This window comes from Erpetoichthys calabaricus, chromosome 17 (assembly GCF_900747795.2).
Source record: "Erpetoichthys calabaricus chromosome 17, fErpCal1.3, whole genome shotgun sequence".
NCBI classification, from domain to species: domain Eukaryota; kingdom Metazoa; phylum Chordata; class Cladistia; order Polypteriformes; family Polypteridae; genus Erpetoichthys; species Erpetoichthys calabaricus.
Window position 1 is genome coordinate 61,490,540 of NC_041410.2, and position 27,576 is coordinate 61,518,115.

Sequence of the window (27,576 nt, forward strand, 5' to 3'; positions counted from 1 at the left end):
ATGAAAGTTATCGCAAAATAGTTGTATAATATATTCTTTGTAAGGTTAATTTATAGCCTCTTTATTGTGCCACCTAAAAAATATTCTAAGTGAACCAGACAGACTTAACACTTTTCATAGTTAACACCTCATATAACAAAATATGATCAATTGTTTGTGTTTTCTATTTTTACCCAATATTCTTTTGTGACCTTCAGTGCAATTAAACCAAACAAATAATTAATTAATTAATTAATGCAATACTTGACAAAATTTTTGAATTTTTAAGCTTCCAACTTTTTCTTATAAGGTGATATTGCATTGTTATGGAAATGTTTTTTTAAACAAATAAACAAATTCAAATTTTAGTCAACACTCAATTTTTTTTATTACAGTTTTCCTTAAAATACAAATATTCGCCCTTGAGACTGAAGTGAACAGAACCATTAGATGCAATCAAACGCTATGCTGCAAAACAAGCACAGTCCAGTCTGAAGTGTTTCATCTGCACTGGAATTGAAGTGCAGTAGCTCAGCAGCACACTTCCCAGTAGTATGAAGTCTTTCAGTAGAGCAAAGAGAATTTTCAGTTGGTGAGTGCAATTAGTGCTTCAACAACATTACCCATGTGCTCTCTGAGACTGCGCTCAGCAACTCCCCGGGGAATCTCCATCTCACTCATCTGTAAAGACAAGAGCTTTTATTAGGAACAGTAGAACAAATCAAAGGGTGTCATGCTACGACATGACAACATATGCTGTAAATGTCCTCACTATATTGCGGAACGATTTCTGTGGAAAGCAAATGATGTGTTCAGTGACTTTATATTTATGAACAATCGTGTTACCATGTGTTTGGTAATGAACACTCCCAAGGCACACTAATGATGCATTACATTTAGGGGATATACTCATGATCACTCATATGTTAACTGTTGGTTTGAGAAAGTTATATTACATTCTCTCTGTCAATACTGGTACATGTGTATAAAACGTCAGAGTGAAAGGCTTAGGGAGCATTTTGGAAGTAGATACTACAAACAGAAAAATCACTTCTACCAGTCTCTGAATGAGAGAAAACAACCTTGACACTGGGAACCAACTGCAGTATTCATTAACACATTCATTTTTATACCATCTTTACATTTTATCTCATAAAGCTACCTTTATGATCAGCATTCCTGAGACCTTCACCTTTGTTTATTTTCAGCTATTGTATGATCAACAATGTTGGTCATGTTTTGGCTCATTTTGTATCTCATTGTTTGGCTGCTAATTAAGAAAAAAGAAACAATTAAGGGGTCTGAGTCTTTAAGAGCAAGTCAAACAAAATTAATTCAAAGGAAGTTAATTAGGAGCAAAAACAGGTCACTACCGTATATACTTCCGTTTAAGTTCTCCCGCAGATAAGTCAGGGCTTGATTTTACCGTATAATTTCCCATATTTTATAATTTTGGTCATATATCGACTCATATCGACTAATGCGGAAAACTAATGCTATTGGTCCAAGAGATTATGATATGCTAAAGCCTACCTGAGACAGTAACCACAGGGCACACTGCCTTTTTTTTTTCTATGCATTGTGCCTACGTGGCCACACGGTAATACCCAAACTATTCTGATGCAACGTTTGCACTGGTTTGTGTTTTTTGTATCTCACACCCTCATACACCTTTATCGTAAGAGCATCCCTTATCTATGATGGAGCATTCAATCAGAAGAAAATATGAAGCTGGGTTTAAATTAAGTCATTGGGAATGGCGAAAGAAATTGGTAACTGTGCTGCTGCAACACAATTCGATGTGTCTGAGAAACTGGTGCGAGATTGGAGAAAGCAAGAAGATGTATATAAAAAAAATGGCATATAAGTCGGGGTCTGATTTTATGATTGATTTTTCAGGTTTCAAGACCTGACTTATACGCAAGTATATATGGTAATTAAGAAAAAGGTTGGAATGAAAACCTGCAGCAATTAGGGCCCTCCAGGAGCAGAGTTGGGGACCCCTGTTTTAGTGTATCCAGCCCACAGTTATGGAATGCTTTGCCTTTGGAGCTTTGCATTTGTACCTCACTTTCTGTTTTTAAACCTAAACTTTGAAATTTTTTTTTTTAATTGTTTTTTGTTAATTTTGTTAATTATGCACACATATTGGACTGTAATATGATGTTTTAATATTTTATATTAAAAAGTGTCCTTGGTTATTTTGAAAGGCACTTTAAATTAAAATTATTATTATACTGTATAAAAATTACATATCTGTCAGACATGTTTTATTTCACAAATTATATTGGTTTGATGTGCTTGTTAGAAAAACACACTTCTCCCCAACAACCACGTTATTTGACAAATCATGCTGATCTCATCTCCCAGTCTGTTCCCCTCGTTATTTTATCTGCCCCCCTTGCTCTGTCTCTTCCATTATAAATCCTTCTCAGAAGGCAGCTTTTTGGTTGCACAAAAAATAGAAAAGATCTGATATTTCAGAAGGTGCTGAATGTAGTGTGATTGCACTACACAGCCTATCTTGGTTGACATATACACTTTCAAAGTCAGTCTTTGTAATGTGTAGCTCGATTTTCACAAAATAAAATCAGCACAGCCAAATTAATGCTTTATATTTAAGATCACTTAAGGAAAATAAACACATTCAAAGAAAATAAATACATTCACAGAACTAAGGGTTTTGATTATTGGCAACTTAATTCAATACACCAGTTCAGCAGCTGATTATCCTTTATTCAGTTCTCAGGGAACTGACTGACAGGTCAAGTGTGCTCAAAGTCATTAAGGAACTAGTGGGTCGCTATATCCAATTTTCCTATGGTGTGGGTGTACATACATAAAAAACAACAAGTTTTTAGGCAATTTGCAGCAGTGTCCCGTTTTCCTAACATAATTATAATTGACTGCACTCATACTGCAATATGGGCATCTAGCAAAAATGAAGCTGCTTTTGTTAACCATAAGCAATTACATTACATCACACATAAGTAGGGCCCTATGATTTCCACGATGCGGAAAACACAAATGGAATCACGGAATTAACGATTAAAAATGGATTTTAGATTTAAAAATGGAAATGTGCGGAATTTAGAGACTGAAGGGGTGACTGTTACAAAACGGAAATGTGCGGAATTTAGAGACTGAAGGGGTGACTGTTACAAAACTTCACAATAAATTAAATTGAATAATCTGTAGTTCTATCATTCAGATACTGTTTTCTAGTTTGTTGTTTTTGAAGCGAATGCAATTCTTTGTAGAAATCCAGTTGTGCCTCTATCTGTTTGTGCATGTGTTTCCTGTATGTTTTCTCATTAAAGGCATGCGAATTAGCTAACTGCACGAGACAGAAATGTCGAAGCGAGCAGTATCAGATACCCTAACTACATTGAAAAAACTAAATCACAAGCTTAACTGCAAAATTTAGGGCACAACAATATCCCACCATCTTTTATGAATCTGGCCAACTTTTCTGCAAGTTTTGCCAGCACACCATAGACTGGACATGAAAAGATACTTTCAATGACCACATCAAATCTAAAACCCATCTCAAAAACAAGGAGAAAATAAGATCAAAAAGTGCTCCCCTTCAGGTAACAATAGAGGAAACAACAAAATCGTCAGATGCAAGACGCCAGTTTGTGTCCACGTGAGTCAGACATACCACTGGAAAAAAATGACAAAGATGCATCCTTTATTAAGCATTGTAAACAAGGAGGCAGGCTGCCAGAAAATGAGAGCAGTCTTCACAGAACTCATTTGCCCTGTGTCTTTGAACAACATATGGACACTGTTCTTCGAAAGATTTGTGGCAAGAAAATATATGTTGTAGTTGATGAAACCAGTGATAGCTGAGACCACATAGTCCTCATCATAGTGATAGGTGAGTAAACATTTGGCTGTATAGTAATTCTTTCATGTAGGCAGTTCTAATTGTATGTGATGTATTTACTGTGAATCATTTAACTGATTAAATTATACAGGTATTTAACCGGTATTAATAGTCTTTCCTGTAGAAAAATGTTATTAGTGAACGGGTTCCCTTTTAAAAATTAACAATGTTTCAGGATTTAATATATGTTTGCCTCATAGTGACAAGGCAAGTCTGTTACAAACTCGGCACTTACAAACCTGGGCAGAAGAGCAGGCTTTTTCTCAGATGCAACAAGCCCTTAAAAGCGGGTCACTCTTTCTTTTTTCTAAAAATGAAGTTGACCTTCATCTCATAAGGATGCATCAAACTAGTAACAGCTGTAACTACTTACTGCTACTGCAATCTCAGCATACAGCATCATGGAGGATCTGGGCTCCTACCTGATGAACGGAACTGCAAAATAAGGATCAGTTGTGCTAGTGTGCTGTTTCATTAAAAGGAATTTTAAAACCCGAAAAAAAAAAAAAAACTTAATTTGTGAAAATATAAAACAGATTCCATAGGGCCCTACATAAGTCATCTGTGATGCCAAGACCAGACCGACAAATATTATGGCTTGGTGACATGGGCTTACCGACAATTCATTTATTTTGAGGCAAAGTAGCTTTGTCACACATGAAGGTATCATACATGGTGGCTGGCTTTTAGGTATGGTTACTAGCTGAACCCTCGATTGCTGTTACTATGAATAGTACAGGCCAAATGAAAAATTGATGTCTTTTAGTTAGTGGTCTTAAATTACAGCAATCACATCCGGATTCTACGTCTCATTTTCAATCATTCTCAACTTTTTGTTAAACTTTGCATCTTTCATATTTTATTAATTTACACTGTATAGCATTACAAATTTATTATGCTACTTAAGTTATTTAAAGGGCGGCACGGTGGCGCAGTGGGTAGCGCTGCTGCCTCGCAGTTGGGAGATCTGGGGATCTGGGTTCGCTTCCCGGGTCCGCCACTGTTCTCCCCGTGTCTGCGTGGGTTTCCTCCGGGCGCTCCGGTTTCCTCCCACAGTCCAAAGACATGCTGGTTAGGTGGATTGGCGATTCTAAATTGGCCCTAGTGTGTGCTTGGTGTGTGGGTGTGTTTGTGTGTGTCCTGCAGTGGGTTGGCACCCTGCCCAGGATTGGTTCCCTGCCCTGTGCCCTGTGTTGGCTGGGATTGCCTCCAGCAGACCCCGTGACCCTGTGTTCGGATTCAGCGGGTTGGGAAATGGATGGATGGAAGTTATTTAAATATGTATAGTTGTTAATATTGCTGTATTCTTGAACAAGAAAAAATGTTATTACATGTAACAGAAACATGTAAATATCACAACATCATCTTAAATACTGTACAAAAGGTACATCTAGTGTGCACTGCTTTGCTGATGCACATATAATACACATCCTTGGATTAGTAGAAGCTTGTTGATGCATACTTTTCTTAAGATTTGTTTTGTTTTTTTTTTGTTGGCAAGTGTCATTTTGACTTTGTGTTGCCTCCTACTAACTTAACTTTGATATATAATCTTTTTGTTATAGTGCATGCTAAAAACTGCTAAACTATTTATTTATGGACTACAGGAATAAAAAGTAGTATACAGCATGACCCATTACCACATAAAGTGTGAAGAACTAATAAGTTTTGTGTAACTATTACTTTACTTTTCTCTTGTAACTAGGGGGCTCCGCCCCCTGCTCGCTTCGCTCGCCAACCCCTGGTGTTGGGAATGACAAAGAGCGTGATGTATGAATGAGATATAGAATAGTGTGACGGTGTAGATGATGCAAATAGAAAGCAAACAATAAAGTGTGTGGCACAGTGTAAAGGTTTATTTGAAAATTTCTTTGTACACGCCGTTTAAGTGTAAAAGGTAATTCCAGCTCAGAACTTGTAAGGTCATTTAAGATGGTTATTGTTGTGATCAGAGTCAAGTTTGTCAGAGCTTAGAAAGAGTTGTGTCTTTCCAGGAAGTAATGGAATGACTTGGGTATTTATGTTTTCCACATTAATATTTTTTGGACATAATATAGTGCGTTGTGTTAAAAGGGGCATTTGGTCTAATGAGATTGCTGTTCCAAATCTCTCTGTAACTAAGTTGTCGCAGATAAAGGCTTGAGGAATTGTAATAATATGTGGCTGAAGTCCATCTGTATTGGTGAGTGTACTATCTCTCAGTTGTAATAAGCAATTGTTATGATCTGGTTCTCGACATCGTATCTTTTTTACTAAGTGTATCTTTTGAAAGCAATGCCAATTGTCTGCGTATTTTAAGGTGCACTGAACAATAGCTGAGTGCATGGCATCTGGAAGAATAGCTAATCACTGTCTAAAATCTCCTCCTCATAAAAGTACCTTTCCTCCAAATCGAATATTATTATTCATAAACGTTTGTTCATGCCATTGAACATTCATCAATAAACAACATTTTTTCAAGACGGATGTCACGTGCAGTGCCACCGTTAATGTTCATAGTGGATTCCGATTTGTAGGATCTAATGTAGTTGATAAAGATTTCACTTTCAGGTACATCGTCAGTTATAAGCTTCTGTAGATATTCAGTATATGAATGTAAAGAAGGCAGTCTAATTTGACCCTTTTGACAACAACGTGTAAATGTATAACTTGTATTGCCAGTTGTTTCTTCAGGGAAGTGAACTGAATGAGAATGATTGCAAATGACATTCATTAATCCGAATGAATTTTTCTGGTGTAAGTTTTGCTTGTGCCGTTTGAGAGGCGCGTTGTTGCATGTGTAGTATTTGGGACGTGTTGTTTTGGAGCTGTAATCGATTTGCCTGTGCTGTGTGAGAAGCCCGTTGTAGCCTTCGCTGCCATTAACGTATGTCTGAGACGGGAGGTGTTTCGTTTTGAATCCGTGCCTGTTGCGATGCAGCACTTTGATTGATAGTTTGCGTCATGTGGATCTAGGATGTAGATGCATATTAAATGAACTATTGTAGGATCTAATGCAGTTCATAAAGTTTTTACTTTTAGGTACATCGTTAGTTAGAAGCTTTAGTTGAGCTTTGCGTTTTTGGAGTCGAGTCATTTTTTCTTTTAGAAATATGGATAAGTAATAAGGAGTATTGCACTCACTGTTAATATGGAGCCTTTTCTGCGGTTGAACGGTTAATAGTGCCTTATTGTAATGAGATCCACCTATGCTGCATAGCCGTCTATTTTGTTGTTTCTTTCGTGTTCGTGTGTTTGTTCCTGTTATCCTTTCCTTTTGTACCCGTGACCGTGTATTCATGACTTGTTTCTTTCTCAGCATGCGAAATATGGATAAGTAATAAGGAGGATCGCAGTCACTGTTAATATGTTTCCTTTTCTGCAGTTGAACGGTTAATAGTGCTTTATTGTAAGGAGATCCACCAATGCTGACACCTATGCTGTCTAGTGTGAAGGTGTTGATGTTCACTTTAGAATATGTGGCTTTGGGTGTCACTTCTTATGGATGTGTGTGTGTGTGTGTGTGTGTGGGGGGGGGGGGGGGGGGGGTGAGGATTGTTGTCGCGCGAGCGTCTTCTTTCTTTTTGTGTTCCTCTGTCTTGTTGAATCCCCCTGTTTGTGTGTGTCCGGTCCCTTGCTTGTAGGGTCTGTGGGGTGGTTTTGTGTTCTTTTTTTTGTGTTCCATGGGCTTGTTGAATCCCCCTCTTGGTGTGTGTCCCGTCCGGTGCCTGTAGGGGGGGGGGGGGGGTGCCTTGCTGTTGTGCGCGAGCCTCTTTTTTTTTTTTTGGGTCTAGTCTCGTGTGCAATGTGTTTCGTGCTTTGCCTGCGTTTCCTCATTTCTCCATTTTTCCTGTGCTCACTCCTTTTTTCTGTGGTCTTGTCCGCCTCTCGCGGCCCCTCATCCGCCTCTCTCGCCCTCTTTTGTCCGCCTTTCTCGGCTCCTCAGCCGACTCTCGCGGACTCATTTTGCGCCTGCGCAGTACGTCTTTTTGCAGCTACGGCCCATTGCCGGATGTGCCTGCGTCCATCATCCGGTTTAGCATTCTCGGTTAGTAATATGGATTATGTTAAGGCTGAAATTGCAATTCTTCAGGCCATTAAGACTAAACACAAATACATTTCTTTTATGAAGGAGAATGAACTACTGTTTATATGATAACTTTGCATCTGTTAACAGGATTTTGACTATCTGTTCTTAATACATATTTGCAATACAATACTTACTATGAGTTCAACATCTTCTTTCTTGATAGTCACCTTTGCTAATTCCTTCTCTCTAAGAAGAAAAGACAAATATATATTTAACAATGGATATGTTTAAGTATCATTTTAACAAAACACATTTTAGAACTTGCTAATACAAATAAATACACAGTGAAGTGTAAAGATTATGTAGTAAAAATAAGGGTAGGTGAATTAAAGCACAACAGAAGCAGGTACAGATAATAAATGGATTACAGAAATATCATTACATAACTTAAGCTTTGGGTATTTCCAGTAGTACTAAAAGGAGGCAAAGTAAAACACTTGTAATGCAAATAATAATGAATCACAAATCACCTTTCTTGTTTAGCCTTCTGTTCCCTTGACCTTCTGTCTCCAATCACTGACATGGCCTGTTGATAAAACAAGACTGAAATATTAAAAACTAGCCGACGCCCGCCGTAGCATACGGTGGTGTAACAATAGGAACGGAAAACGGTGAGAAAGGAATTCAGAAATCAAGTAGAAATAAATACTTCTTGAAAGATGCAGTGTGCATGTAGAATTTCCAGCCAAGTAGGATTACATGTGAAAGTGATAAATAAATCAGGCTTTCCGAATTTATGTACTATGGCCATGGCATCCGGATAGTTTTGTTGCATGTATCTTGGACTTCCTGGAAATGTGGATGGTAATATGATCATTTTGCCTACACGTAAGTGGTTATTTTCAGCATTTGCTTGCAGTGTGTCTGTATTCAAACATTGTATTGTTGATCTTGTTGATGTAATCTGAGATAGTTGAGACGCGCGCCCTCTGTTTTAACATACGCATCTACGGCGTACTGTTGGAATAGTTTGCCGCTGGAGTGCAAAATACTAAATGCATTCCTCATTGCTAATCTGTACGCGTAAAATTGGCATTGAGTAAGCCTTATTCGCTTAGCGGTTCTTTTATCAGGAACATGTTGTAAATCCTTGTGCCAGCCAATGTCTCAGTAAGTGAATAAAAGTGGGTAAACCATAGGATTGCAATTCATATTGAGCGTGGAAATCTGTTTACAGGAGTTGCGTATGGGATAGATGCAAATGTCCCTTTCGGCAGGTGTTTTGCCATCTTCTCCGAATCGCTGCAATGTCAGGGCATTGTATCGTCGTAAATCCTGCCCAGGTTTTTCCTTGAAAACCATTCGTACAGATGCTGTTGGATTGGACTGAGCGATTTCATGCATGTGTTTGTATGCTTTAGCGAAGGGGTTGATGGTTCTGAGCATGGAATCTAGCTGGAGAAGTACATTTTCGCTGCATGCAGAGTTTGCTTTATTTTGTAAGCGTACTTCAGTAGCTTGCGCTGTGTCAAAAACATATAACTGTCCATATCCTGGAGAGGTAGAAGTGTTAGCGTACAGTGGAGAGATTTGGTGATAAATTTGCCCCTGTATTTTAAAACAGTATGGTCCGTGGTCAGGAGGTTGAGATATCTAAGCACCCATTGAAGCAAATGCTAGAGAAAAGTTGTATTCTCAAATGTGTTCACGACAATTTTTAGCTTCTGAGGTTTGCTGTTTAAGAAGCTGTTGTAAAGACACAGGTGGCCCCTGCAAAGGTGGTAAAGCTACTTTACCGTTGTGGCAGCACCTCGAGTACTTGTTGGATGTATTACGCTCAGCATGCCAGTATAGTGCATGACATGGAAGACAATGAATAGGAATCGAGAAATGCCGTGTGGGTGGGACCGGTTTTGAAGATGGAAGCAGGACGAACCAGAAGAGAAATATATATAAGAGATAAACATTCTTCACCAAAGTTTTACTTCCTGTACCAACCATTTAATTTTGGTGTTCCAACTTCCAGTAACTAGAAACATCCCTCTAGAAAAGAGTTCTACTTAATTAAAAACTAGGGATGCTCCAATTGATTGGCCGCCAATGTAAATCGGCTGATTTTCATTAAAAAAAGACGATCAGTGATTGGTAAATTGTCCAATCACAAAATCTGATCTTTTCAGCCCCAGCTTATCTAAGCTTTACAGTAATTTAGTTGCAGTTCTCGTTTACGCAAGGTATTGCAGTAGATCAGCCCGTGCGCACAAGATTTTTTTAGTGTTCCTTAAAATTTCTGAACACTCAGTGTTCTAAGTTTATAGCTAATTTTACTTTCATGAAGACTTTATTCTGTGGTGATTGGTTATGTGGATAAAGAAAACAGAAGGATAGGAACTTGGGTTTGGTACATTTGAAAGACACAGCAGAGCTGCAATAAAGTAAGCTTGCTCATAAGAACATCCATTGAATTCAAAACTTTTAAGGAACATTTAAAAATCTTCATTATACTTGCTTAATTATTCCATGCATCCATCCATCATCGTGCCTGTCCCAGCAAGTACTGGGTATGAGGCAGGAACAATCCCTGGACGGGACCCCAGCTCATCGCAAGCCGAATACGAGCACACACAAACGCTAGCGTCAACTTAGCATCACCAGATTCCCTAACCTGAATACCTTTGGATGAAAACTGAAGCAAGCCAAGAAATCCCACCAGGGAAACGTACAAACTCCAGGATAAGAACATCCGGAATGTGACCCTGTTACTAGAAGCAGCAGTGCAACTTCTGTGCCCTGAAGATGTTTAATTATTATTTAAATTAACAATTTATCTGTAAAATGCAATATATTTTAATGCATCTCATCATGAAAATGGTATGAAGTATAAATCTCAATATTCTAAATATTCAGAAAGCTATAAGAGCATGAAGTTAATGTATTCTGTGTCACGATTGCTGACCGTGGCTCCTCTTAGCACACAAGAAATTCTGTTTAAAAAGCATGTAGCAGTAAATGACCAGGTTGGGGGGGCACTTACATTATGAAACATTTAACATGCTACTTCAGTTACAATAGGGTTTGAGAAACTCTAGTAAATTAAAACTTCATCTTAAGACATTCTTCTTTAATGACAAAATAAAGTATGAGATTAAAGTTGAAATGTCGACTTTAATCTCAACACACAGTAATCCCTCCTCGATCGCGGGGGTTGCGTTCCAGAACCCCCCGCGAAAGGTGAAAATCCGCAAAGTAGAAACCATATGTTTAAATAGTTATTTTTATATTGTCATGCTTGGGTCACAGATTTGCGCAGAAACACAGGAGGTTGTAGAGAGACAGGAACGTTATTCAAACACTGCAAACAAACATTTGTCTCTTTTTCAAAAGTTTAAACTGTGCTCCATGACAAGACAGAGATGACAGTTCTGTCTCACAATTAAAAGAATGCAAACATATCTTCCTCTTCAAAGGAGTGCTTGTCAGGAGCAGTGACTGTCACAGAGATAGAGAAAAGCAAACAGATCAATAGGGCTGTTTTTCTTTTAAGTATGTGAAGCACCGTGGCACAAAGCTGTTGAAGGCGGCAGCTCACACCCCCTCCGTCAGGAGCAGACAAAGTGAGACAGAGTTTGTTTTTCAATCAAAAATCAATACGTGCCCTTCGAGCTTTTAAGTATGCGAAGCTCCGTGCAGCATGTCGTTTCAGGAAGCAGCTGCACAAAAGATCACAACGTGAAGATAATCTTTCAGCATTTTTAGACGAGCGTCCGTATCGTCTAGGTGTGCAAACAGCCCCCCTGCTCAATCCCCCTATGTCAGGATCAGAGAAAGTCAGCGCAAAAGAAAGAGAAAAGTAAGCCGGGTAGCTTCTCAGCCATCTGCCAATAGTGTCCCTTGTATGAAATCAACTGGGCAAACCAACTGAGGAAGCATGTACCAGAAATTAAAAGACCCATTGTCCGCAGAAACCCGCGAAGCAGCGAAAAATCCGCGATATATATTTAAATATGCTTACATATAAAAACCACCACCCCATTCTGCCAATCCAGAGGCACTGTCCCTGATATCCATGCGATGTTGCAGAGACGTGTCAACCAAGACAGCCATACAACATCCAGACCCTTGAGAAACTCTGGGTGTATCTCATCCACCCCCGAGGCCCTGCCACCAAGGAGTTTTTTGACCACCTCGGTGACCTCAGTCCCAGAAATGTGGGAGCCCACCTCTGAGTCCCCAGGCTCTGCTTCTTCATTGGAAGGCATGCTAGTGGGATTGAGGAGGTCTTCAGAGTACTCCCCCCACCGACCCACAACGTCCCGAGTCGAGGTCAGCAGCGCACTATCCCCACCATATACAGTGTTGACACTGCACTGCTTCCCCATCCTGAGACGCCGGACGGTGGACCAGAATCTCCTCGAAGCCGTCCGAAAGTCGTTCTCCATGGACTCCCCAAACTCCTCCCATGCCCGAGTTTTTGCCTCAGCAACCACCGAAGCCGCATTCCGCTTGGCCTGCCGGTACCTATTAGCTGCCTCCAGAGTCCCACAGGACAAAAAGGTCCTGTAGGACTCCTTCAGCTTGACGGTATCCCTCACTGCCGGTGTCCACCAACGGGTTTGGGGATTGCTGCCACGACAGGCACCGACCACTTTACAGCCACAGCTCTGGTCAGCCGCCTCAACAATAGAGGCACGGAACATGGCCCATTCGGACTCAATGTCCCCCACCTCCCTTGAGACGTGGTCGAAGTTCTGCCGGAGGTGGGAGTTGAAGCTTCTTCTGACAGGGGGCTCTGCCAGACGTTCCCAGCAGACTCTCACAACACGTTTGGGCCTACCAGGCCTGACCGGCATCCTCCCCCACTATCGAAGCCAATTCGGGTTCAGATCAGGGGGGCCATTCATCCCAATCACGCCCTTCCAGGTCTCACTGCCATTGCCCACGTGAGCATTGAAGTCTCCCAGCAGTACGAGGGAATCTCCAGAAGGTATGCCCTCTAGCACCCCTTCCAGGGACTCCAAAAAGGGTGGGTACTCCAAACTGCTGTTCAGTGCATACGCACAAACAACAGTTAGGACCCGTCCCCCCCACCCGAAGGCAGAGGGAGGCTACCCTCTCCTCCACCGGGGTAAACCCCAATGTACAGGTTCCAAGTCGGGGGTCAATTAGTATGCCCACACTCGCTCAGCGCCTCTCACTGGGGGTAACTCCAGAGTGGTAGAGAGTCCAGCCCCTCTCAAGGAGACTGGTTCCAGAGTCCAAGCTGTGCGTCGAGGTGAGCCCGACTATATCTAGCCGGAACCTCTCAACCTCACGCACTAGCTCAGGCTCCTTCCCCTTCAGAGAGGCGACATTCCATGTCCCAAGAGCCAGCTTCTGTAGCCGAGGATCGGACCGCCAAGGTCCCCGCCGCCTTCGGTCACCACCCAACTCACACTGCACCCAACCTCCTTGGCCCCTCCCATAGGTGGTGAGCCCATGGGAAGGGGGACCCACGGTGCCTCTTTGGGCTGTGCCCAGCTGAGCCCCATGGGTGCAAGCCCGACCAACAGGCACTCACCATCAAGCCCCACCTCCAGGCCTGGCTCCAGAGGGGGGCCACGGTGACCTGCGTCCGGGCAAGGGAAAATGCCGTCCAAATTTTTTATTCATCATAGAAGGTCTGTTGAACTACACTTTGTCTTATCCCTCACCTAGGACCAGTTTGCCTTGGGTGGCCCTACCAGGGGCATAAAGCCCTGGACAACAGAGCTCCTAGGATCATTGGGACACGCAAACCCCTCCACCACGATAAGGAGGCGGTTCGAGGAGGGGCATTCTCCACACACATCAGAAAACTGAAGTTGCCAGGAAAATACTATTGTTATTTTGCTAATTTCTAAATCACTGTCTGTCTCATGCAGCTGATGACCCATATCGCCTTAATGAAGAAACTATTCAAAGGACATGATTAACATGTTTGCAGAAAGGTTTAAGCAACAACATATCCATATATCTTAGACAGCTGATGATAGAGACTGGTCATAACGGGCTGGCAACTGTTTTTCTGTGCTTTGATAGTTATGAGTACTAAGCATGCCAGTTCCATAGAACTGTTCCAGTTGTTTCAATACTTGATAAGCAGAGATACATCTGCAGAAAAGCTTCTTTTCAAGGTGTTATTGGCTCTTTATATTCAGCTTAAAAAAAAAAAAAAAAAATTGGCCGAACAAAATGTCTTGAAATGCTACAATCTTGTTCTAACAGTTCTATATCACATTTTGTGGGATTTCTCTTCATCTAAGCATGGGGAGTTTCAACATTTTCTTTTATAAATTGACCATAAAAGTTATCAATTACCTGCAGTATAAGAATGGGTACCTGGGAATGTGACACTTAATTTAAAAATGCATTTACAAATGCACAAGAAAGATTTCAACACTCACATGGTAAAAGATGGCGTAATCTAAAGGGTCATGATTGGCAGGAATTGACAACTATAGAAAAGTATATTCTTAAAGTTGATGAGTTACATATATTCAAAGATAATCATAAGCATGTATGAAAATAAGCAGTACATGCCAATGTACGCTAGTATAGTGACGGCTACATCAGAAAAAAGCCTGTGCCTGCATATTTTAATATTTTTCTCTTTGCAACTGCAAACCACCAATATCTTGCTGCTAAGTTTAAAACTTTTAAACACTGTTTACTTTGAGAGAGCTAAACAGACCATTGTTTTAAGAAATGTAGTTACTAAGACTTCAACCATGAGAGAAAGACAAATAGGCCACTTATTTTCACTTGCAGCAAATAGGCCTCTGCCTGCCTATCCACCTGCTTGGACACGAACATGAAGTGATGATACAACAAGAAAAGTGTGTTCTATAAGAAACCGTGCATTTTCTTAGAGATGCAGCTGCTTTGACCTTCAGAGTTGAGGGATGTTTGTGCAACAAGAAACTATTCATTTGAGCGGCCCAGTATCTTATGTGTGGGTCCTCCTGATACTGACTTGCTGGTGAGAATTGATCGATAAACAGGTCTCAGACAGGGTATGAAGTAATGAAGGCAGTTTCGGTCAAGTGATGGACATTAGATAATGGTGGGCTTGAACATTAGATAATGATGGGAAGAACTAAAAGGAGGAGAGTATTTGCTTAAGTGATAAGAATTGTAATAAATGTAAACTCGCTGAATTTACTAATTACTCATTTCATGAACTGAGACAGCTTTGTGAGCTCTGCAACTGTTTCCTATGCTATGCAGTAAAGTCTGAATTCTGACCTCCTTTCTGAAGACTGACTGTGTTTAACTGAAGATTTCTCCACAACACAACCTGATGTAAATCCAAATGAACCATTTGTTATTGGATTTCGGTGCTACTCACTATGTACTTGGCCCTAGATCAGTTTGGACAAAAGTTCAATGACTGACCTGGAGACATGTAGCCAAGTCATTGGATTGGAGGCCAAATAATCTGGACCCTTGGGTAAAGAAACAGGCTCAGCTGTCAAGTAATAATACATAACTGGTTAGAGGCGGGGTACTGGGAATAACCAAGGCAAAGGCAACGCCCTTGGATAATGCATTCTGTTTACAAGTCAATCTACTGTACATCCCCATTTACATGTATACCCTTGAGCTCGGAGTATGTATGTCAAAAGAGGGAGTTCATAGCTTCTAAGCAAAACTCTATAAATTCTGACAAGACTAGGGGGCTCCGCCCCCTGCTCGCTTCGCTCGCCAACCCCTGGTGTTGGGAAACCCGAAATACATTGTTGTAGTAAAGATGGTGTGTTGTCCTTGAATGAGTTTTCCTTGGTATGGAGTATCTACAACTTTAACTTTAATGTCAGATGAACGCCGAACTCTTGAGAAGGCTACATAAAGTTGTCCATGTCCAAGTACAGGCTCAGAGAGGTATATGCCAACTCTGTCCATGGTTTGTCCTTGGGATTTGTTGATTGTCATGGCAAATGCAGGTTTATTGGGAAATTGGCATCGTTTAAGTGTAAAAGGTAATTCCAGGTCAGAACTTGTAAGGTCAACTCTAGGAATCAAAACAGTATCGTTAGAATGTGATCCTGTAAGTACTTTTGTAGACTTAGCTAATGGGTGACTGTTTATGACTTCAGTGACGTTTCTCATTATCAGCTCTGTGTATTGCTTGTTTTCAGGAAGGGTCATTCGGTGATAGATTGCGACATCTGGATCCAACACGTAGATCTGTGCATATTTGCGTTCGTGATTTGGTTCAGGGTGCACCGATCCAATCCAATGTATTTGTCCACATACGCGAAAGCAGTATGGGCCATTGCCAGCTGGTGGCCTGATATTTACCCCGGTAGATGCAAAAGCAAATGATCTATTGTAGGATCCAATGCAGTCCATAAAGTATTTACGTTCGGGTACATTGTTAGTTAGAAGCTTCCGTAGATATTCAGGAAAGTCATCTAAAGGAGGCAGTCCAACCTGACTCTTTTGACAACAACGTGTAAACTCATTAGTTGTATTGCCAGTTGTTTCTTCAGGGAAGTTAAGTGAATGACAATGACAGCAAATGATATTCATTAATCCTAATGAATGTTCATTAATAGTGGACTCATTACAGAATGCGTTGTCAGCTAATTGGCGGAATTGTTTAGCGGCTGTTTGTCGTTCCTTTCTTTGCCGTTTATCTATTGCCTCTGCTGTTTGAGAGGCGCGTTGTAGGCGCCTGCGTTCATTAATTGTATTCAGGCGGGCTCGTTTCTGTATGTCCGTCAGTTGAGATGTTTCGTTTTGGAGCCGTGACTTCTTTGGTTGCGTTGTTTGAGAAGCGCGTTGTAGGCGCCTACATACATTGTTTCTATCCGGGGGCTCGTTTTTTGTAGCCCTGTTAGTCGAGCTCTTTCTTTTTGGAGCCATGCCTGCTTTGCTTGCGGCATTTCAGATTGCGCGTTGTAGGCGCCTGCGTTCACTGATTATATTCAGGCGGGCTCATTTGTGTATCTCCGTCAGTTGTGGTCTTTCGTTTTCAACCCGTGCCTGCTTTGCTTCCGCAGTTTCAGATGCGCGTTGTAGGCATCTATGTTCATTGTATTTGTCCATGCGGGCTCGTTATTGTAGCTCCGTTAGTCGAGCGGTTTGGTTTTGGAGCCGAGACAGTTTTGCTTCCGCGGTTTCACACGCGCATTGTAGGCGCCCACGTTTAATGATTTTATCCATGCGGGCTCGTTTTTGTAGCTCCGTTAGTTGAGCTGGATCGTTTTGGAGCCGTGACCGTGACTCCATTAGTTATTCGTTGTCTACCGTTAGTAATATGGATAATCGCACTTACTGTTAATATGGAGCGTTTTCTGTGGTTGTACTGTTAATAATGCATTATGGTAATGTGATTCACATATGCTATATGGTTTGGACGTGTGAGGATGCCGAACATTTAATACGGAGAGTTCGTTAATTCTTATTACCCGGACCATGCTGTGTAGTGTGGTCGTTTACTTCAGAAGCGTGTTGTAGGCGCCTGCGCCTTTCGTACTATCTTTGTGGACTGCGTAGTGTCTTCCGTTTGACTCTGGGGTGCAGTGCAGAATCTTCTTTTCTGTGTGGCGTTAGTTGAGTTCTTTCATTTCTGAGCCGTGACTCCTTCGTTAGTTGAGCTCTTTCGTTATTGAGCCATGATTCCTTCGTTCGCGGTGGATCAGACATCGCTTGCGGTTTATGAGACGCACGCTGTAGGCGCCTGCGCACTATGTCTCCTGCGTCCATCGCCATGTACCTGCGTCCGTGCCATCCAGTTTACCATTCTCGGTTAGTAATATGGATAACTCCACCAGGCTGACACAGGTAAACTAGGCAGTTACAATGCACCTTTTACCTTGAGTTGCACTGCTGCAATTTTAACTTGTGCTCCAAGTCACTACGATCACACTTGCACAATTATAGACAACATAACAATGCAGTGTGTTCAAGTGTTTAATGACTGAACATTTACAAAATTGTTGTACTGAAAAGAATGACAAATTAAACATTGTGTTATTACAAACAACGCTAAATATTTTTTATTGAGCTATTACTTGGTAAACTATGTCACGATTCTATTGTGATATTTTGACATGTATTTTGACGAGACATGCATGCAGTTACATCTTATATAAATAGACAAAATAATTGTGCACAATGATTTTCTCAACATATACATTAAAAACTAATATTCTCTCTTTTAATCAAGTTTAAGATGGGGCCTGTCCCAGAACACTATGCACGAGACAGAATAAACCCCCTGGATGGGATGTCAGAGGGTCCACTCACTTACACCTCCACAAAAAATCTGGAATCATCATTCAACATACAGTCAGCACATCTATGGGAATGAGGGAGGAAACCCATGTAGAGAGTGGGAAAAAACCTGCAAACTACAGAAGGAAAATCCTCCATGTGAAGAATATTAAACCAGGACATTGAGTCTGTAAGACAGAAGCACCACCCACCATTCCACCTTTGTCAACATACAGGTAAAAATATATTTACCACAATTTTTGTACCTGAAAATGTTTAACATGAGTAAAAAAATTAAAACAACTTTAGCAGGAGTAATATTTAAGTTGGCACCAAAATATTCAGTACCAAATGACTTTAACATTGACCATATGTCTCAACAATGGAAATAATGTCAAAGGTTTACATTAATAAATTTATAAGAGATGTGTCTTATCAAGAAGAAATCACAGTATAGGAGAATAAGACTTGACTAGTAAACATCCTGATATACTCTTACACAAACTTGAGCCAACCCATCAGACTGATAGTGTTTCATCTACTCGCCCACCTCTCATACTCCACAAAAATCACTCTCTCCCACTTGTCATCATACTATCCTTCTAAACTGCTAGTCAGCCTTCCTTCAATTCTCTATGCTGAAAGTGCTCTATTTTGTAAGAGTCTTACCAGGAATCACTTCCAGGGTCAGAAGCAGACCTCCTTGGCAAAAAGGGGTCTCAAGCTTTAAGAACTTTTAGATAACCCTATACTTATCCTTATACAGCCATCAAGTGTTGCACCTCACAAGAACGTTCCACATACCATTCTACTCAGTCATGAAGTGCCAGGTGGCTTTTACCAACAAATGTTAAGTATGTATCTACAACCAGTCAAAGAGAAACAGATTCACTTCCAACAGGTGGAGGTCTTCTGGCGAGTCCTTTGAGGTATTCAAGACAAGCTGTGGACTGCACCTTCCCTTTCAAAGACAACAGGATTCTACCCCTGCTTCCTAGAAGGCTCTTACAGATGCCACTTTAGATTGAAGGAATTTGTCTAATCTCATATAGTTCTAAACAGTTGTGGTTTCTTACTATTGCTAAATCTGGAAAACCCATATCAAATATGAGGTTTACAGCTTCAGTCAGCCTACCCTGGTATTTAAAAATTCACACCCATTGTCAATGAAGGGTTTCAGATCATTTTTTCCCCCTGAGGTCAGTTACAGAAGGAGAGATTAGATAATCTTGGATATCAGGATGAATTCTGTTTCGCTGTAGAGTGATTTTATACCAGCGGATTATATGGTTCTGCAAAACCGGATTTCAATCAGCTCACACGACCCCAGATAGGCTGAGCCACATTAACAAGTGTTCACAGCAAAATTTATAAGCCCTTATGAGTTGAGCACTGAATACTTGATCAACCACAGACTACCAGTCTAAGAAACAGAGGGAACATCCTTCATACCAGGAGAGCAAAATGTGCTGGTGGCAATGTGTGACAATTATCGGCATATTCTCCAAAACAGGAGCAACACAGCAGCAGCAACCAAAGAAAGGGAGATGACGTAAAGAAATATCACTGAAAGAATAAATGTGTAAAACAGTTAAAAAGTTTGTGTAGTAAATTGTTTCATTGTGCCAAAATGTACACCTGGCAATACTACCTGGCAATGACTGGATATTTTATTCTTTAATTAAAAGTAGTAGTGTGACGAGATCTCGTGGTACAAGATCTCGCGAGATCAGATTTGTCTCGTGAGATGCGTCTGGTCTCGCGAGAACGTGACGATATCCTTGCGTTATTGGCATGATGGAGTGTGAGGGAGAAGTAAGGATAGAAGATGCGCCCGCGACATTTAAATCGTTGGTGTGGCAACATTTTGGATTCCTTGTGGAAATAGGAAACGGCGAAAAAATGACAGACAAGACAAAGACAATTTGCAAACACTGTAAGAAATGAATACCGTACACCTCTGCTAACACAAGCACTATGCAAAAGCATTTAGAAAACAACCACAGCTCGTTACTAAAAGCTGCGCCTGTGAAGAAAATGGAAAGCAATTCAGTTCGCATGAAAGGGCAAACAACCATAACAAATGCCTTTGCAGCTAAACTTCCACCATCCAATGCAAGAGCCACAGCAATAACAAGAGACATCAGCGTTTTCATTGCAGCCGATATGAGACCATTTTCTGTGGTGGAAAATCTGGGATTTCGGCGACTCATCCACACACTGGAACCAAAGTATGCCATCCCGTCACGCGCACATTTTACTCGCATGGTGGTCCCGACCCTCTACAAGAAGTGCAAGGTAAACGTTGTACAGGCTCTGAAAGAGGCAGAAACCATCGCCATAACTACTGACGGTTGGACTTCTAGGTGTACACATAGCTATATCACAATTACAGCCCACATTATCAACAGTAATTGGGAAATGGTACATTTTGTACTGCAGACGCGCCCACTTTTTGAATCACACACAGGGGCAAACGTCGCTGAAGTTTTACAAGAAGCTGTCACACAGTGGGGTCTTAAAAAGCCAAACCATTGCATCGCTATTGTAACAGACAATGCGTGTAATATGGATGTGGCTGTGCGCGAGGCAGGATTTGAGCCGCACATCAAATGCTTCGCGTACACAATAAATCTCGCTACACAGGCTGGCCTCGGTGTTGCGCGTGTCGCTCGGGTGGGTGAGACGTGTAACTGCTTTTTTTCACCGGAGTTCGACAGCTGCCGTGGTACTGACGTCTAAGCAGAAGCTGCTACAACTGCCACCGCACAAATTAATAATGGACGTCACCACGCGATGGAATTCATCATTGGATACGCTGGTTCGTTACCTGGAGCAGCAGGCTGCTATAGCAGCAGCGCTCACCAGCCCAGAAATAAGACAAAATGCCCGAAACATTGACACACTGGATACCTGCGACATTGTCAATGCCGAATTTCTTGTGAAGCTGCTGAATCCTTTAAAGACAGCTACCACTGTCTTGTGTGAAGAGAAGAGGCCCACAGTGTCTCTCATCGTGCCACTGAAGAACATGATAGAACAAAACATGGCACCAAATGACAATGATTCCCCCACTGTGGCCGACACAAAGAGAGCAATTCTCAGCAATATTTCAGGCAGATACAGTGGGGATGTATACAACTACCTGCTGGAGAGCACTGCGCTGGACCCAAGATTCCAGTCTCTACTGCAGCTAGACTGCAACCAGCGTGAGGCAGTCTTTCAGAGGATACAGAAAAGGGTGGAATAGTTGCAGCAAAACCAGGTATCATTGACTTGATTTTTTTTTCCCCAGAAGATTTATGTTTCCCAGTACCAAATTTTAATGGATTTAATAGGTTCATGCTGTGTTTGTGTGTGTGTGTTGTAAACACGAGAGCATCAGAGTGAGTGTATTTGTGTTAAAAGAGAGAGGGGGACTGCTTTGCTGCTTGCTAATGTTAAAGCCAGTGTTTCTGCTGCTTAAAGCCCACAGATGAGAAGAGTATGGAGCACAAGGAAGAGGCATTAGCTCATTGTTCCACACATGGGGGCGAGGGGGCTCTTGAAGCTGAAGGCGGAGCTGAGTCAGAAGAGGAACCTGCTTCCAAGAAGACAGCACTTGAGGATCTGCTAGGGGACTCTTTCTCGAACACAGAACAGCCCAGCAAAGGAATTGAGAGGGAAACTGAACTTTACAGAAGAGAGGCATCTATCCCACTTAGTTGCTGCCCTCTGACATGGTGGAGAGAAAATAGCTCCAAATATCCTTTGCTGTCTCCACTTGTCAAAGAATATCTTTCCATTCCTGCGACCTCTGTTCCAAGTGAGCGTGTCTTTTCAACTGCAGGAGACATAGTTACTGCCCAGAGGTCACACTTGCTGCCAGAAAATGTAGACATGCTTATATTCTTAAAAAAGAACATGACCATATCTTAGGCTGTTCTGTATAGGTCCTTACCTCATTACCTAGGTCTAAGCTCTTTTTCCATGCTTAAGAAAATTTTGTTCATTGTTTGCACTCTGAGTTTTAAGACAGCACTACTTTGATAGTTACACTAATTATGGTTAATTGCACGTAAAGGGATATTTGTGTTGTTTATTAATTATTTTTATTTATACTATTTAATTTTATTGTGCAATTAATTGCCTGTCAGTTTGTGGCAAAATATTTTGCAGTGTTTACATGTTATTACTGCATATCATTCATCAAAATAGAAGTTTTATTTCATAAAGTTGATTTCAAAATGGACATGCATTTTTTGAATTTTGTGTTTTTCAGTTAAATAAAAGGCTATTTTTGCTATATATTTAAACATTGAGGATTTCTTTAAAAAAAAATGTCTAAAAGTCTCGTCTCGTTCTCGTGAACCCAGTCTCGTGTCTCGTCTCGTGGGAAAAGCGTCTCGTCACACCCCTAATTAAAAGTGTTAATCCTTCATGTTAAACCAGCAATTTGCAGGTTAGTTTTAAAGCATTATTTGCTCCAGTAACTGAACCAGATTTATTCAGACCTTTCTTTCTGGAACAGGCAGAAAGGCTAACCCTTTCTAAAACTCCTTCTGTCAACCACGTAAGCTATGCAAATTTCTTGTCTGCACCTCACTTCACAGAGGTCAGACAAATTCCTCACCAGGTAGCTTAAGTTATAACAGGAGTCACTGTTTCACAGTGTTAGCAACAATATGCTTGCATCTGGTCCATCTGGTATGTATGTCATTAAATTGTGAAACAAACAAATAGCGGGTTGGACACTGACAAACACATTATTAAATAAAAATTAATTCATTATTATGAAATAAAATGTCATTATTTTGTTTTGGGTCAATAATGTATTTACCTTACATTTAATTATTGAAGGTTTTATTTTAAAATGGCTTTGTTTTTAATTCTGTTTTTATTTCACAACACTAAATTTCCCAAACACTATGATTCTAAATGGCTCTTTTAATGCCAGAGCTACTTCAAAATTACCTCTTTGCATGATGATTTTGTCACCTGTCAATCCAGACAAAGGAACTATGCCTATTGGTTAATCCATTATGTTGATTATTTTTCCCTGATTGAAGGAGGTACAGTACCAAAGATGTTTATCACTACCTGCATTCCAACTGGCGAAGATAAAACAGAAAATTAGGAGTTGGGAAAGTTAGTTTTGTAGACAAAATAGAAAAAGACCAGGATATTTTGAGATGAATTGCTGATATATTGAAAATGCTCCAGACAAGAACTATTCAAAACGTTGATAAAAAAGTCTTTAGTAGCTTAAGACTGATTGAGCGCCACTGACGCACAAAAGAGGTCCTTGAAGAAATCACGTAGAGCAGGAGGGCCCAAGTGGCTGCAGGTATTCATTCTCACCCTTTTCTTAATAGGTGAAACAGGGAGACGGCTAGCAGACCATTTTAGAGAACACATTTGAGCCATTAAAACTAAAAGCATACTATAGAACACTTTCTTATCCCTTGACCACAGCAACATTGACCTCTCTGTAAGTACTCTTAATTCTTTCACAGGGCTTCAAAGACACACACTAAAAAAAACAAAAACAATATTTACACTGAACAGCAACAACGTTAAAACCACGGACAGATTAAATGAATGACATTGATTATCTTGTTACAATGGCATCTGTCAAGGGGCAAGATATACACTGCTCAAAAAAATTAAGGGAACACTTAATCTTCACAGTCTAACACCAAGTCAGTTAAAGTTCAGGGATAGCAATTTGTCCAGTTAGGAGCATAAGTGATTGAGAATTAACTTCACCTGACTTTGGTGCAAATGCAAGTGCCAACAGGTGCACTGGAGAGGTGACAGCTAGACATCCCTCAAAAAAGGAATGGTTTTGCAGGTGGTGGCCACAGACAATTGCTCTCTCCTTATTCACCCCGACTGATTCTTCTCTAGTGTTGTACTGTTGATAGTGTCCTTGTCACTACTGGTAGCATGAGGAGGTACCTGTAGTCCATCTTCTCCAGGAAGGCACATCTTTAAATTAAGTCACAAGGAGGTTTGCTGTATCTCCCACCTAGAGCATGAAGGAGATACCAGGAGACATGCCATTAAACAAGAAGAGCTGGACAGGACTGTATAAGGGCATCAACCTGCTTCTTTGTGTGAGGAGGAACAGGAGAAGCACTGCCAGAGCCCTACAAAATGACCTCCTGCTGGCTACTGGCATGCATGTTTCAGCCCAAACCGTCAGAAACAGACTCCATGAGGTTGGCATGAGGGCCCGACATCCTCTACTGGAACCCGTGCACATAGCCCATAATCATGCAGCTCAACTGGGATTCACCTAAGAATACCACAATCGGCAGCTTCGCCATTGGTGCCCCGTTCTCTTCACAGATGAGAGCAGGTTCACAGTGAGCATGTGACAGACGTGAAAGAGACTGGAGACACCATGGTGAATGTTACACATCCAGCACCATGATCCAGCATGGCCAGTTTGGCAGACCTCCACATGCTAGGCAATAGTTCCCGGACTGCTGTTAGGATAAAATCCTCAGAGCCACTGTCAGAGCTTATGCTGGTGCAGTACAATGCCTGGCCTCATGTGGCCAGAGGGTGAAAGTAGTTGCTGGATGACGACTGAATCCAACTGAGAACCTCTGGGAAGTTTTGAATAAATGCATCCGACGCCGCCAAGTATCACCACAGACTGTCCAGGAGCTCACTCTGAGAGGAGATCCCCCAGGACAACATCTGCCATCTAATCAGGAGCATGCCCCGATGTTGTTGTGAGTACATACAGGCACCTGGAAGCCATACACACTACTGAGGCACATTATGAGTTGCCATGATGTAATTCACGCAAGTTGGATGAGCTTGTGATTTCAATTTTGGACTTTGATTTTTGGTGTGATGTTGAAACCAGCCCTTAATGGGTTGGCGATTTTGGTTTCCAATGACCGTTGTTACATCATTTTGATCTCAACGAATTACACAGTATTTACTCAGCAAAGATTTTACACTTGAATATTTTGTTCATTGAGATCCGATGTGTGATTTAAAATGTTCCCATAATTATTTTTGAGCAGTGAATTATGAAGCAAGTGAACTGTCAGTTCTTGTAATGTGTTGGAAGGAGGAAAAATGGAAAAGTGTAAGGATCGAAGCGACTTTAAGTCAGACCATCTCCAAAACAGCAGGTCTTGTGAGGTATTCCAAATATTCAGTGGTTAGTATCTACCAAAGTCCAAGGCAGTACAACTGGTTAACCAGCGACTGGGTAATCCTAACTGATGCATGTGGGGAGTGAAGGGTAGCCTGTCTGGTCTGATCACACAGAAGGGCTAATGTAGCATAGCACAGACTACTGAAAAAGCGGATGCTGGCCATGAGAGAAAGGTGTCAGAACATAGTGCATTGCAGCTTTATGCATATGAGAAAGTAAAGCCACGGGCTAGTCTGAGTGCCCATGCTGACATCAATTCACCACCAAAAGTGCCAACAATGGGCATGCAATTGTCAGAACTGGACCATAGTGCAATGAAAGCAGGTGACCAGGGGACTCATTTCTAAGAGTGTGCATGGATTTGAGTGCGAGAATATCTGAATGCCAGAAAAAAAAAATTAACAGATTTATAAAACCTGGTATAAACACTTTTCTACACAACTTGCCCTTAACAAATCACAATCACTACGAAAATGTGCACATGTGGGCGTACCTCAAACAATGCCCTGAAATGTGCACATGTGGGCGTACCTCGAACAATGCCCTGAAATATGCATATATGGAGCATGTTAATTAACCTCATATAAATGCAATCACAGTGCTGCAGAACTTCATTGGCTGATAACGCAGTCTCTCACCTGATGCATCAAGACTTCACCATCTGTATACAAGAGTGTCTGGCTGTGCTCCGCAACTGAGAGTTCAGGATCATGTGCACCATTATAGTGTTTCTTATTTGCTTTCTGGAAGTACTGGGAAAGGGATGAGGCTAGGTGCCCTTATTGCAATATGGGTGCAATAAATTGCTTAGATTGGGTTACGAGAACAGGACACTGCAGTAAATTACCATTTTATGTTAGCAAAAACATGTTATGTTTTATGCATGTGCACCCACACCATACAAAAATTGGATAAAGTGCTTCACTGGTCAGTTAATGCTTTCCAGAACAGTGTGCTTGATGGAGTGTAGCTTGGCTCAGATATTCCGGACTTGATGCACCAGTTCCGTGAGAAGTGACAACAGGTAGCTGATATAAACTGACAAATAACCTAAAGTTCTTTAGTACAAATACACAGCATTGGCAATATTAAAAGAACTAAAATAACAGTCTGTATATCATACTCATCACTGTTCAGGTTTTTCAAATCAACACATATAATAACAAATTGCTGATATGGATTAATTACCATGCGTGCAGATCGTCATTTAGTTGATTTAGCTGCATTTCCCTACTTGATCAAAGGTGTCGTTATTTCCCAGTTTCTCTGAAATGTTCTCTTATTCTCTGAAATAAAAGGTATCATTTTGCTTGGCTTTTCTCTGAAATGTTGTGTAAGCATGAAACATTGTTGTAAATTTACGCCTGTTCCCTCGCCAACATTTCTTTTATAAATTCCAACGTTTGTGTGAGCAACAGTGGAGGGCTGGAAAAACAAGTTCAATCTACGGGGGCACCAACTAACAACTTACAAAACTTAAAGGATCTGCTGTTAATGTTTTGGTGCCACATACCACAGAACACCTTCAGTAGTCTTGTGGAGTCCATATCTCGAAGGGCCAGAGCTCTTTGGCAGCACGAGGATGACCTCCAACTATACCAAGCAGATGGTTTTAATTTTGTGGCCGATCAGTGAATGTTTACCACTTTTATTTTTTTTTTTTTTAATTGCGCACCTGATGAACGCTTTACAACCAAAATATTTTGTTTTTTTCTTTTTAAAGTGAAAATAACCTTTAACCTTTTTTTTTTTTTTTTTTTTTTTTACACTTTATTCGGATACATTTTAACACTGGGTCCCCACTACTACTGGGTAAGATATCCCTTTTTGCCACCGAGACACAAAATTGCAATTAGAAAAATGAAAAAAGGTTTAACTACACACGGATACGTGTAATGGAATATGAAAAAAAATAAAATTAAAAAATTTGCTTAACGCATGCAACTTTCTCATAGCCAGATTACGAAATATTCCGTTGTCCACCTGCCACCCCTACAATTTACTAGCACATGTATACAAAGAAGATACCCAACAGCAATCACGTTTCTCGCACACCGTCTGTTTGAGTCTAACAATCCATGCCGGGCCATACCGTACCGTTTCCAGATCGGAGCTTGAGATCTCCTTCTCTTCCGCATAATCGGTGACGCGCTCCAAATCCGCAGCGCCGCTGTCATGCTTGCGAGGCTTCTCGACTGGCTTACCGGTACAGTTCTCATCGGCCTCTAAGTCTAAATCCACATCTCCCTCAGTCGCCATTTTTCCGCGTGAAGCAGAAACTAACCTTCAACCCGG

At 41.1% G+C, this 27,576-nt stretch overlaps 1 protein-coding gene across 1 annotated transcript; it reads right to left on the bottom strand.

Moving 5' to 3' along the window:
• Positions 1-342: 342 nt before the first annotated feature.
• On the bottom strand, positions 343-27,576 carry hypk (huntingtin interacting protein K). Its single transcript, XM_051920260.1, has 4 exons — positions 27,379-27,576; positions 8,411-8,466; positions 8,075-8,126; positions 343-660 (listed from the first exon to the last, which is right to left on the bottom strand). The coding sequence occupies exons 1-4, from the start codon at positions 27,538-27,540 to the stop codon at positions 565-567; spliced, it is 366 nt and encodes a 121-aa protein (XP_051776220.1). The 5' UTR covers positions 27,541-27,576; the 3' UTR covers positions 343-564.